The 14,219-nt window shown below is 34.4% G+C and overlaps 1 protein-coding gene across 1 annotated transcript in view; it reads left to right on the top strand.

Annotated features, from left to right (window-relative positions):
- Positions 1-14,219, top strand: part of LOC149076200 (otoferlin-like) — a 232,747-nt gene that overhangs the window by 143,812 nt on the left and 74,716 nt on the right. The window contains exons 4-9 of the mRNA XM_089243754.1: positions 3,157-3,256; positions 8,609-8,895; positions 10,484-10,599; positions 11,896-12,070; positions 13,223-13,274; positions 13,810-13,941. Of these exons, the coding sequence (XP_089099880.1) occupies positions 3,157-3,256; positions 8,609-8,895; positions 10,484-10,599; positions 11,896-12,070; positions 13,223-13,274; positions 13,810-13,941 (862 nt within the window). The remainder of the gene's footprint in view (positions 1-3,156; positions 3,257-8,608; positions 8,896-10,483; positions 10,600-11,895; positions 12,071-13,222; positions 13,275-13,809; positions 13,942-14,219) is intronic.

The raw sequence follows: 14,219 nt of genomic DNA, 5'->3' as shown, positions 1-14,219 counted from the left end.
TCCCTTCCGTATAAAGAAATTTGAATATTTATTGATGAAAAACTTTATGAAGTTTCTGGAAAAATTTAGAAAAACGTAAAAAGTATCACTACTTCTTAGATTTGAAATATTTTATACCATCATATATACGTACTTTTACATTTCGTACACGATGTTAATGATCGGTTATCACGTTATTCTAGAAATAATACTTTTTCCCTAAGACTGTATTTTTATGTACAGTCAAATCTCGATAATTCTAATGTGCAGCTGCCGACAAAAGACTTCGATAAATTAGTTCGACAATTCGGAAATTCCGATTTCACAATGAGAGAAAGAAATATTCATTGAAATAGCAGCGCTATTTACATGAATATCGTATCAGTGAAACGTGTCAAACTGCTGGAGACGAAGAAATTCGAAAACATAAGTTATTCTAATTTAATCATATTTAATTATTGAATGAGAATATATAGAACTAAACTAGGCTGTATTATTGAAACGGACGCATACATGATACTCGCATAAATGAAACGAATTATAAATAAATTGTATACAACATTATTTTCCGTCAAAAAATTCAAAAATTACTATAAAAATCTTAGGTGTCTTATATCGCCTCTTAAAGTTTGTCCCATGATTTTAGAATCACCCTGTAGTTTTTATCACCACGAAGCTGGGCTGTAAGAGATCTCGGCAACGGGGTAAGTCCAGTGGCAAAGTTCTGTAGTTTTTATCACCCTGTAGAGTATTTTATTAGAATAAAGACACAATAGCGTAATATGTCTAACATCAATTCAATAAAATCTAACTTCAAAGTGCATAGTAAAAAAGAACAAAATCTCATGATAAAGAACTTTGTATTCGTTGAAAAAAATTGAAGCCACGGGTTGTAATGCAAATTAAAAGCTCCATCTCAGAAAATGTTTCGAATAACATTTATGTAATCTAGAATACACATATTCTATTCAAACTCATTTGAATGCGGGGAGAAACTTTGTATCGGATTTTATGCTGAATTGAATCGGAATATTTCTTTACAGACTGATTAGTTTTCAAGAAATAAAGTTGTTGCGATTCGCATTTCCTTGATATCAAATCCTATAAATAAAAAAATACGTTTATCTTATTCCCTTTTTCTCTGTGTGGTATATTACTCTTAATGGGTTTTGAAACGGAACTCTCAAGAATCAATATCCTCAAAGGATTCAGCTTTTTTGCTGATGGTTGCATAAAAAAACCAAATCGAGATCGTTACAGTCAATAGAAGCTTCAGTTACATGGCGAAGATTAAGTGCATATAATATATTTCCGTTAGTGCATTGGAGATATAAAGAGAAAATGATCGGGATATCCGATAGTTAATTTTAATGTCGGTAGACCTATATTTTATCTCACAATGGTCATTGCGGAATTTCAAAAAGATAGATCCGGGTTCGAACCCCACAGTGGTGGTCCGCTGAAGTTGGTTTTCTGTGGTTCCCAACTTTAAGGCGCGAATGCGAGCCGATCTCTCCGTTAAAAAATCTCGCCACAGAGAGCAACAGGCCTACAACGTTACAAATATTCAATCATTACACTTCACTCACAATTTGAAGTATAGATGGCAGCACTGAAATATCATACACAACACTAGCTACACACTCAGACTGTTAGGTGTACAGACTCACTTTGTTCCGGACTCTGCCACGAAGCTGGACTGGAAGAGATCTCGGCAACGGGATAAGTCCCGTGGCAGAGACCCTGGCGTTCATTCATTCATTGTTATCTTGGGGAATGAATGAACGCCAGAACTTTGCCGCTGGACTTATCCCGTTGCCGAGATCTCTTCCAGCCCAGCTTCGTGGCAGAGTCTGTGGAACACTTTATTTTGTGTCAAAAAAAAGAAAAACAAACACAAACTTTTGCAACATATTTTCCCCGGCCAATTGGGTACTGTCGCGATTAACAAATTTTGTGGTGATTAAAGACGAGATGGGATTAGGAGTTGGAGACCGGGGTTTCATTCATGTTATCTTGGGGATCAAATACTGTACTTCTATTACCAATACTGTAAATGACAAAAAAATAAATTTGAGCACTGATAACAATTTTAAAAATTGCAAATAACTTTTAGAATATACAGGGTGCATAGCAAACAGGGAATATAGCATTTTATTAACGAACCGTTGATCCTAGGAGTGTGTGCTTCCAATTAGAAAAAGTTTCCAAATAACGCGTAGTACTCAGATATGGCATTCATGTTTCAAGATGTTGTATAGTTAATAAAATAAAAAAAATAACTTTTTATACAATATTCCCGTGTGCGCCCAAAATCTAATTAGAAAATTTTTTGCCCCGTCTCTCCAACCAACGAAAAAATTCCATGTTTCCAAGTACAATATTCACTGAGATATTCGAATTCGAAAAAAGGAGAAAATTCGGAAAAGAACAGCGTTAAATGCGAGTAAAGCTATTTTTCCGCATTTCGAGCCGGTCTTCTCCCAAGTTTCCTCCGTTTTTCAAATTGAAGTATCTCAGTCAATATTGCACTTAGTAACACGCAATTTTTTTGTTGGCATGAGGATAGACAGGAAAACAACTTTTCAATTGGTTTTTTGGGAATATGGAAATTTTATAAAAACTTAATTCATTTATTTCAATAACTATACAACCCCTTGTGACATGAATGACATATCAGAGTACTACACGCAAATTTGGAAACTTTTTTTTTATTGGAAGTATACCCCTATAGGGTCAACGGTTCGCCATCAAAATGCCATACCCCCTGTTTGCTATGCACCCTGTATATTCTAGAAGTTAATGACAATTTTTTTTAAATTGTTATCGTTGCTTAAAGTTCTTTCTTTTTTGGCATTTTCAATATTTCAGTCACCCAACGAGCCAATGGTAAAAGACCAATCCACAAATTTCAATCCCCAAAAACAAAGTTTAAAGGAAAACAAATTGCTATACTCAGACATTTCAATCACAAACCATTGGGAAATTGTGGTTTGTTAAGCATGAAAACAAGTCGTGTTACACATTCAGGAAAAATTACGGTTCAAAAAATTCAAACATTCTCGAGACGTGTAAAAAATGTATAACAAATTTTTTTAAATTGTTTTAATCGTGTTAAATTTATATTCTTGTTGTGGTTTATGAATATTCGATTAATGCCTCATTTCTTTATGACAGAGTTGTTGGCAGCTATAATCTTGTTCTCCAAAAACTAGTTGAAGATGGTTACCTCCGTATTACGGACTCTTTCCTGGACAGCAATAACATGCCTATCGAGGTAAGCTTCAAGAATCTGGAAAAATTGCTTTACATCACACGTTTAATTCCCATCCATTGTTTCGTCACTTTGATGTGCTCATTCCTATAATTAATTTTTCTTCGGGCGTATCTTAATTAAACACCGCGAAGCAGAAACCAAAAAAAATCGTATTAATTACTTTTTTTTTTTTTGCTGGGTAAGATAATTTTTTCCTCTTTTGTACATTTTTCCTTCCAGTTGATTTCCGATCTCAAAGGCAAAGATGAATGAACTTTTTATGCGACAAATTATCGGAGAAAAAGGAAATTCCATTGAAAGTATTACAATGGAGAAAGAAATCAATTAATTCATTTCTAATTAACTCGGTAAATTCCTGTTCAGTTGCATCAAAACAAAAAGAAACACCCTTTCTAATTTCCGATATATAAAATGGTATTAAAAATTTAACGAACTAAATTACATCAACAGGTCACGTTTTTGTTGAACAAGTACAAGGTGACCCATTATAATTTGTAAATAGTTTAGAAATGCATTAAAATTGGAGGAATTGGTGTATTTCAGGGGTCAACTTTTTCTGTTCAAGGCCAACAACATAACGGGCAGCTGCTCGCATTACGCAGTCACTCCGGTGTATAAGTCGTATCAGTGAGAAGACCCGAAAACTCGTACATTTGTACACGCCATAAAAATAATATGGCAAAACACGGGCTATTTAGCTTCTAAACTTTTATACACTGGGTATTGAACTCTTTTCATCCTTCATAAACGGATTCATTGTTTATTTAGTTACGTGCCCAGCCAGATGTACCACAATCAAAATCATGGATTTGATCCTCTTTTTGTTTTAGTTTATAGATTATAAAAATACCACACGTGCATATTTATGACACTATAATAGCGCCATGAACGAGAGATCACTCACTTATAACAGTAAAATAAGAAAGTAGAATGTAAGAAAAGGGTACATTTCTCCGTGTGCTGATGTCATCTGCCAAAAAAAAAAGTGTTTGAGCAGTGACGTCACGCAGTAGCTCCAAGAATGCGAAGGTAGGTGTGAATGCGAGGTGATCTCTCCGTTAAATAATCTCGCCACAGAGAGCAACAGACCTACAATGATATAATTATTCAATCAATGAACATTACTCATACTTAGAACGATTGATGGCAGATCTACACATAGCAAGTATTATACAGACACAAACTTCACGTCAGGTTCACAACACGTATACACACATTCCAGTGCGCACCAATTCATTAGAGGAATGTGAACGAGGTGCATGTACGGTAAAATAGTAGTAGTAGTAGTAGTAGTAGTAGTAGTAGCTCCGAGATCACGCCCAAGTGGAACCTCCCCAAACAGACACTCGCCGTTAACGGACACTTTTCTGATCCCCGATCCCGTCGAATACGACTTTAATGTATTTCACTCCCCGTTAGCGGACAGTAAAATAAGGCGAACTCTAATTTTTTTCCGAACTCCAATTTGTTAATTTTTGGTCATAAACGAATCATTTATAATATTCATCTAGCATTATGTTCGATTCTAAGATCGTGTTGGTAAATAAGATAAATCGTCATTTAAAATGACTCAATCAACTGAACATTCCAGGATGGTAAATTCGAACAGTAGTGATGGTACTGTTGATTTTGTTTGTTGATAAGCGTGGAAGAAAGACAACATTACAAGACTAATAATGTTCAAATGAACGTTTTTATCTTCTTCACACTTATTCTAATTTTTATTGCAATGTGTATGTTTAGTGCACGTATTATGTACGGGTGAAAATAATTAATTCGTATGACAAAAAGAAGAAAGGTTGTAATTTTTTTTCCATACGTTCACGTTAACACACACATTTTAACATTAAAGTTTATAGGAACCAATCGCGACAGAAGTAAAACGTCGTATAAACGATATCCCGATCTATATCATACCTCCCCATTAGTGGACACTCCCCGTTAGCGGACAAAAGTTTTGGTCCCCATGGATGTCCGTTATCGAGAGTCTCTACTGTAATAGCCATTCGGTGTCTTCTTGGAATTTTTTCTAGATACCGAATCACACTGGAGAGGTTTACCAGTTTCACAAGCTTTGAAAAATCACGATTGCTAATCTATTTTAAATGTTAAAGTGTTGTAAATTTCCTAAAATTTCATTACCTAATTAATCTGCTTCCTACAGCGAGTGTTTTAGTCACTTGATTTACGGTTTACCAAGCTTATCGTTTAAGTTCAGCGAAATTTTCTTTCCGTAATGAAAAATTGTCGAGTTAACCCGTGATCGATATATTACCGCTGCTTTATACGCACACGCAAACTTGAGGAGAACCCGTTAGATTAAAATTCTTTCTCGAGTAAGGAAAAATATTTCAAAGGTTGATGTAAATTAACCTTTTAGAAAACCTTTTTTTTCTTCCTCGAATGGTTTGAATTATCATCATAACCGAGCGCGATGACAGGCTATTAGAAAATAATTTATCGAAATATTTCTGAATGAAATCTGAGATAAGCTATCATCCCAAACACTCAATTAATTTTGTGCTGCTTAATTATATCGTTGGTTTAGCTGTTTCGTTTGTCTTTTTACGGGTTACAATGGCTGAAACTATTATAAAAGGTAATTATTGCTATTTTTATTTGTTTCCCTGATTCACACACACACACATACACAGTTTAGCATTGCAAATATTTCTAAAGATTTATCTAATTGAATTGATCTTTGTGGCTTTTTTTCGCATACATTTTATTTATTATGGGATTTTATTTATTATTATGCACTTGGCCGGGAAATAATATAGGGTGATTCAGAAAAATGGGAAAAACTTCAGGAAGTGATAGGGGCCATTCAAATATTACGTCAGCAGATGTTTAGCCATTTTTGACCCCCCCCCCCCCACTGTCAGCAAAATTTCGTCAGCAGTTTAGAATATTTCATATCTTCAAAAAAGTGTGGTTGATGACGTAAGCAACCTTAAACCCCCCCCCCCCCCCCGTCATCAAAAGTCAGCAAATCCGGAAATCCCCGATGCTGACGTAATACTTGAATGACCCCATAGTGCACATCAATTCAAACAATTATCATCAAAGAATGAATGGTCTAACATGAAACGCAAACGCACTAGCGCGTTTCGAAACGGCAGCTCCGCAAACGATAAAACGGCATTCCTGTTGAAATTTATCGGGAGAAAAAGAACGCCATGCATGCAAATGTAACCTGGGGAAATACGCTAAGTATTCTCATACCGAAATGCACGTCGTAGATTAGAGCATTTGGTTTCTTCTTCTTCTTCCCCAGGTTACATTTGCATTCATGGTGTTCTTTTTCTCCCGATAAATTTCAACAAGAATGCCATTTCAACGTTTGCGGAGAAATACTGTTTTTTACCTATTAATAGGGGCAGGTATGGGAAATAGTGGTAATGCTTAATAATTAGTATTCTTTCGACCCAACTCGACCATGAAGCAATTTACTGCAAAACCGTTTCAACCCCATAACCAAAGCGTATTAAAGACGTATATCGTAATATTAATACGCTTTGCCCGCAACGTTATGTAGGTCGGTACACAGTAACCATTGTGCGGTCATGTGGGCCTCGTGACCAACTTGCATCGTGAGAACCCGTGACGATTTCCGCACTCGTCACAGTGGTGGGGATTAGCTGAAGTTCGTTTACTTCAATTTTTTAACGAGGTGTGAATGCGAGAAAGTCTCACAAAAAAAAAAAATTCCCACCACAGACACGGAAATTCGGGCATTTGTCACCTTCCAATATGAAGACAGATGGCAGCATTCCTCGGAATCACCTTGAACACTATACTTGTATAACAAAAGGCTCAGGTACCTTCCATTCTCACTTGTGATATTGAACACATGGCAATAGCACTAGAGCGCGAAACACGCATAATTCTCACAACATGAATACGTTAAATGCGCACACGCGCGCAACGCGTTCCGACCTGCACAAAATCATTAGGAATTCCTCAGAATAATGCTTTTACGAAGTGCATGTACGGGTAAGTAGTAGTAGTATAGCAGTACACTTCTCGAACAAGAAACGTGAATTCACGAGTACGTTGGGGGCATTCATATACACAACACATACCGGCATACACCATTAGATATTCCCTAGAAACATTTTTAGGAGGTGCCTGTTTCTAATTTAGTAGCGCAATTGCACTAAATATCAAACAAATTGGGCCCTCCTACCTTTTACAGTGCAACGTTGTCATTTCATTATATGGCGACTCGACTAATTAATATCTAAAACAAAAGATGCGCTAAAAACTGAAATCGATTCTACGATTTCTTGTAACTAATTTTTTTTTTTTTAATTTCACAAATACAAACATGTAATACACAAATTCAGACATGTGTTACACGAATACAAACATGTGTTACACGAATTCAAGTATGTAGTACACAAATCTAGAAATGTGTTACACAAATACAAATATATAATACACAAAAAAAAACAAAAAATGGATGCACACATATTACAAACAAACACTTTGTTGCCTCAAGGGACTGAAAAGTCTTTCCAGAAGGCCTAAAGGAATAAGCTATAGAATATTTTTTCTTTCTCTTGCAACAGCATTATTATATCTATTAGATATGTGTTCACAAATGTATTTTCGCTTATCTATATATATCTGAATAATGTTCACAATGAAGTTGTTTTTCGTGAAGCTCAATATAATACAACCATCGTACACCTCTTCTCTTATTTATTATTATACTCTTTTGCTCTTTCAATATTTTCATCTAAATGGTTTCGTAATCTATGCGTCTGACGAAGTCAAAAATCTCATGATTTATGTTTTTATTTTTATTAAATTGATTTTCAGTGTGAAAAATGTTCAATATCTTAGGGGCAATGAAGGAAAAGCTCTTTTTATATAATGTTTTATTTGGTTTTGGTACTTGATAAACTCGATTATATCTATTTGTAGTTCTATTTTGATTATTCGTTAAGTAATTTTCATTTAATCGTTAAAATTTGATAACTCTGTACAAAAAGTTTTGTCTCAAAGTTAGAGTATGGCATTGTATTTTAGAACTATCGATTAATATTTGAGATCTTATTCTGTTATATATATTATCTAATTTCTGAATATTCTCGTAATATGCTCCTCCCCAAGCACTGATTGCATAATTGACAATTGAATATATCCATGCATAGAATAAATCTTTCAAAAAATGTTCATCAATCAAGTTTTTCATTTTGTAAATGATCACTGCATATTTCCTAATCTTTTTTTCCTAATCAAAATTTATATTTTATTTTGATATCGGAATCACATAAAACTTTAAAAACGCATGTATCATATTATAGAGTTGTTGTTGTTTTTTTCTCTTCTTTCGATCTCAAGATTGTCCTGGTTTTTGAAGTTCGATATTCAGCCCCGGATGGATCAGTTAGTGACTGGCAAACTGCACCCATGCCGGTGGAAGACGATCGGCAAGCATTGATAGTAATAGAGCACAACATCGCAAATTTGGAGAGATCTATCAACAGCAGGCAACTACAACAGCAGCACTCGTTGGAATCGAACCCAGAATGGATAGCTTCAGCAGCCGAACGCCAGCAAGGTGCATCATCCAGGCAGGGATCGCTATTGAATCTATACTCGCCTCCTCCTACTGCGGATAGAAAAAAGTATGAAATGAGACGAAAAAATTGTCGTCTTTAGCAGAATTCATTATCAGTGTCCATTTTTATTTATTTATTTATTTTCATTGCAATACTTCAAATACCGAAGACGTGTTGATATTCCGTGAGCAATAATTTGAAATTGGCAATTATAGCAATAGGAAATAACAGCAAAAACTAACGGATAACGCTTCTTTCCCTCGTTTATGTTGTTCTTTCCAAACTTTTGTTCTGTGGTTTATAACTTCGAGGAGCAAATGCGAGCCGATTCCCCGTTGAAAAGTCTCTTCGCAGAGACCTACAACGATGCAATTAGTCAATCATTAGACTTCACTTATAGTTAAAAAAGTTGACGGCCGATGGCAGCACTGCACATGACAAGCATTACGCAGAAACAGACTTTACGTTAGGTTGTTCACAACACGTACATGCACAGCTTCCAGCATCGCCCAGATCTTGTTCAACCACCTGCCAAAATCCCTTCATTGAGACGGAGCGGGCCATGATCTGGTTAGAAGGAGGAGGTGTATCAATAGAATTTTCGCGATCGGTTTATAAAAACAGTCATTTTATCTTTTTATTTGGTGGTTTTGCTCTGAAGCAACATGGTTATCTTACATTTTTCAAGTAGACACGTGCTATATTCCGAGCTCGTTTCGGGATTGTGAACTTGCATTTTTACAAAAATTGAAAAAATATTTTGCAAAGCTGTTCATGAAGTTTCTATAATTACTAGCAGAATAGCTGGAATGTACACGTCTCGTATATCTTGACAAGAACGATTTTTGGCCCTTGAACTTCGGAGGGAAATGCCATTTGTGGAGGAGACATATTGCTGTACATTCTTCAACAATGATGAATAAGTTGTCGATGAAAAGTAAGTTGGCAAAAAAAAAGAGAAAAAAAAATGGCACTTCTAAACTATCCAAATCGTCGTAAATCACATAAATACAGTGTGGTCCGTAAAGTACGGCCTCCCAATTTTTTTAATATTGACATTAAGTTGTTTTGTCATGTAATAGCGTTCAAAATACCTCAAATGCTCAATATAACCACTTAAAATTTCTTCCACTGAATATTTCACTTCTTGCTAATTAAATGGTTATAAATCATTAAATAGACACAGTTTGAAGTATAAGGTATCGATAATTAAAGTTGACATGTTCAAATTTACTTTCAGTCGGGTGCACTTTTTTGTCGTTTTTCCTTCGGAAATTTATACTAGTTTATATTCCTGCGGTAAGTTCTCGCAACTTTTTTTCATGATAAGCCTCAAGTACCTACTAGAAAATTATGAAACCTTAGAAACGTATTAATGAAGAGAGGGAGAGAGTTTTCGAAGCCTCTTTATATTCCAAAAGTCTCCGAATAGTCAAATATTAATGATATGAGTGAAATGATATGGGTATTATTATATGAATAATCATAATGATTTGCTATACTATATAATAATATCATAATGATCGATTTGTTACGTTTAAAACATAGTACTAATTAATCACCATACAGTTTTGTCATAATTTTGTTTTCAATGAAAAGTCTTCAGATGCAATGGAAAGGACACGTATTCTGATATTACAATTATTTTTTTCAGGTCTCTACCAGCAACCATGAGAAGTCTAGCAAGTATGATGAGGTTAGGAAAGCAGAGACCTCCACCTGAAGAAGATGAGCGTCGGTCATTGAAAGATTCAGATCAGCTCGAATATGGTATCAACTTTGTTAAAATTCGTTATTTTGAATAAGTGCTCTTTTTTCTCAGTCTAGATTGAATCAAAATATATATATAAATACTAGAACACATTTAAGTTTTAAACGCTCTCGAGAACATCTCAAGTTTTTTTTTTTGGTGATATTTTTACCTTAAAAGACATTTCTTCATTTAACCATTTCATTCATACGTACAATAAATCTCTCTTGTCCTAGACAGTTGAGAGAAATTCATCTAAGAGAGCCCACTTCCAGCTACAAACTTGCTACACTAAATAATATAGAAAAAAAGATTAATTCTTTTTTTCTTTGTCCTCTTATATGAGGTGTTTTTTTCAATTTAGAGAAATCTATTCATTTCTCATTTTTCAGATCTTCTCCCCATAATTCCACTAGAAAAGTACATTCCGAATTTGAATTCTAAGTGAAAAATTATTTTCAGGAGCTTTTTTTAATTTAATTATTAATACTAATTTTTCTTTTGAAGTTTCGTAAAATTTGAATCTTTATATAAAAATAAGGTAAATACGTTTCATTATAACTGTACATCGGGAATATATTAATTCGTTTCTCTTTTTCTTAAATTTAATTTACCGATTTGAGGGAATTCATAATCAAGCAACCGCTGGAGTAGGAGAAACGACGAGAGGAAAAACTGTAACTTACCTCGGGTAAAGAATACACACAAGATGCGTTTCTCAATAACTCAGAGTAAAATCATAAAAAATCAAGAAATATAGGTACAAGCGAAAAAAAAATATTTTCTTCCATTAAGATAACGTGCAATGGTTCCAATCGTTCAATCCACTTTTCAAAGCACGTAGAGGAGGCTTTTTCTGGAAGCTGTCTCAGTGAACCCTGCACAACTGAAATTTCTACCAGTTCACGAGGCTTTCTCGATATGTGTTGTCAAAAAACTTTCCAAACTCAAACATAATACGTAAATGCAATACTAAAGTCGTGCCACTTACAGTCCGGATCTGGCACCATATAATTTCTGTTTCAGATGTTGAAGGGGAGTTTCCGTAGGAGAATTATTAATCATTTCAGAGAGAGCTATGCTGACACAGAATCCGGGAAAAGCCTTGTTCACTTGTTTTTGAAAGTGTATTTAATGATAGGAACCATTGCGTATCATCTGAAAGAATATACAGGGTTTGCACAAATGAAATGACATGATTTTTAAAATTAGCATTTTCAAAACTATTAAACAAATCTGTGATACAAAAACCACAAAAAGTTTACGCAATTTGTATAGAAAGATTTGTAACCATGGATTTGTTGTCATTAATCTAGGATCGACTCATACACTGAACATGAGGATGTGTAGTGATCCGGCTCTGCATTCTGGCTTCCAAGACGACGACGAACCAATGGTGTTCAAACAGTTCGACGAAGGAAGTTCAGATGCCGCGGCACCATATTCTATACGCAGTCCTGTTATAGTCAAGAAATGGGGATCGGTGGCAAAGTATGTGTGATCTGAATCGGAGTTCTTCAACCTTTTTTTAATACTTTCGGACCGAGAAAATCAAGTGAAAAATTTCGCGGTCTGCTATTAATGAGAGAAATAGTTTGGAAATCCGTGAAAAAAAAATAATAATAGAAGAAAAATTTTTCCTAACCTTATATACAGTCAAACCTCGTTAGTGCGTCACCCGGTTAACACGTCACTCCGCTTACCGGATCACTGTTTCGAAGTCCCAATTATCCTCAGGCAGGATTTGGCACAGCTATGGCTTACTCCGTTTAACGAGTCACTCCGCTTATCAAGTCATATTTTTGCTCTCCCAAGAGTGACTCATTAACGAGGTTTGACTGTATTTCATACATATATTCTGTGACACCCCCGTGCTGCCACCTATCAAACAAAAACAAAACTATCGGTTATAGTTCTAAAAGGGAAATCGGTTGTGGTTTAAAAGCTTCGTGCACCATGAAAATGAATAATTATATGATATTATGTCATATTTTGTTCATTTTCATGCTGTGTAAAGGTGAAATTTTGTACACCACAATACCAGTTGATGTGTTTTTATGTTTGCCACAGAACTCTTCAGCTTTTATTTTATTATTAAATTATATTTTATGTTGTACTTTTCGGTGTGCACGATTTTAATACAGTTGAAACTAATAGGCAATCGGATTTTTTACGGTTATATATATTTTATATAAAAGAAATTTATTATACCTCCTAGATACAGTATGTATCTAGGAGGTATATGTATATCTAGATGTATATGTATATTTTTCTCCAAGGAGGCTGAATCTGATCATTTGTAGTTTGAATGATGTCATTAAATGATGGATTTGAGAGATTTTTAAATTAGTCTTGGCTTTTATTGACCTTCAAATAAATATTAATACTGTAATTATTGTTATTATTATTTTTTTTGAATGACATTAATTCCGCCGATTTTTTTTGAATTTCTGTGCATACTTAAATGAGAATCAGTTGCAATTTTTTAGAAACTTTTAAAGACGTTATATTTGGACCCTTTTGTTGTTAGCTATATATCAATTTACATATTTTTTTATCATAAGAATTTAATGATTCAGATAGAATATTTCTGAAAAGTTGACATTTCTTCTCATTATTCATGTATTTAAATTTATATTTCAGACAAAAAAGTCGAGAATCATCTCCATCTGCGCTCAAAGCTCAAGATTTTCAAGTAATTAGAACAGACTAGTGTTTTCATATTATGCACTTCAGTGTTTGATCATCGGTTATCAATTAATATCTAGTTGTTCAAAATATATTAGAAAATTGTACCGTGATTTCCTGCGCATAATCTACGAACTATACGTTGAAAAACATCTCTTAATTCCATAGTGTAGATTATATGCTTTTATGCGATTTTTCTCTCCCGATTTTCTTTTTCTGAGAGGTTGGAATAAAAACCAATATTCTTAAACTTAATTTTCGAAAAATAATTTTTTAAACATTCTTAGATGGCGTACAGATATTAATAGAAAAATCAGCAATTTTTCTATAAAAATGGGACAATTGTAGGCATATGGGACACAAACAAACAAAGACCTTATAATCTTTAAGATTTCATTATGAATGACTACAATTTTCCCCTTCAGATTACGATGATTTTTTTTTTTATTAAAAAAGGCTAAATCCGCGCATTTGCGGATTATACGCAAGAGTTACGATTTGATTACGCTATTAGATAAGTAAAATCATGTTTTTCCATATAGGTATGTGTAACCATCATAGAAGCTCGTCACTTAGCTGGATTAAATATGGACCCCGTCGTTTGCGTGCAGATAGGTGATCAGAAAAAATACACTAGTGTCAAGGAATCGACAAATTGTCCGTATTACAATGAGGTAAGCAAAATGTTTCGTGCTATGGCAAAATCTTTGATGAATCGCATATAAATGTGAAGTTATTATGATAGATTCTGGCTTTGTGTGAAATAAACTCGACGGCCCAGTTCAAAAATGCAGCAACTCAGAAAATTATATTTGTGAGGCAACAATTCCCAACTCTGATTATAAGCTCCCTACAATAATTAAATCTGAGTTGATTCCCATTCAGTTCCATACAAAGTGAGTCCATTAATATCAATGAATGTGTGCCTCTTACTCATAAATCGTATGGTGAC

This window comes from Pholcus phalangioides, unplaced genomic scaffold (genome assembly GCF_987345545.1).
Source record: "Pholcus phalangioides strain wild (caught in Gottingen) unplaced genomic scaffold, Ppha-v1.0 ptg000015l_1, whole genome shotgun sequence".
NCBI classification, from domain to species: domain Eukaryota; kingdom Metazoa; phylum Arthropoda; class Arachnida; order Araneae; family Pholcidae; genus Pholcus; species Pholcus phalangioides.
Note: the sequence above shows the minus strand (reverse complement) of the source record. Positions and strands in the feature narration are given on the sequence as shown.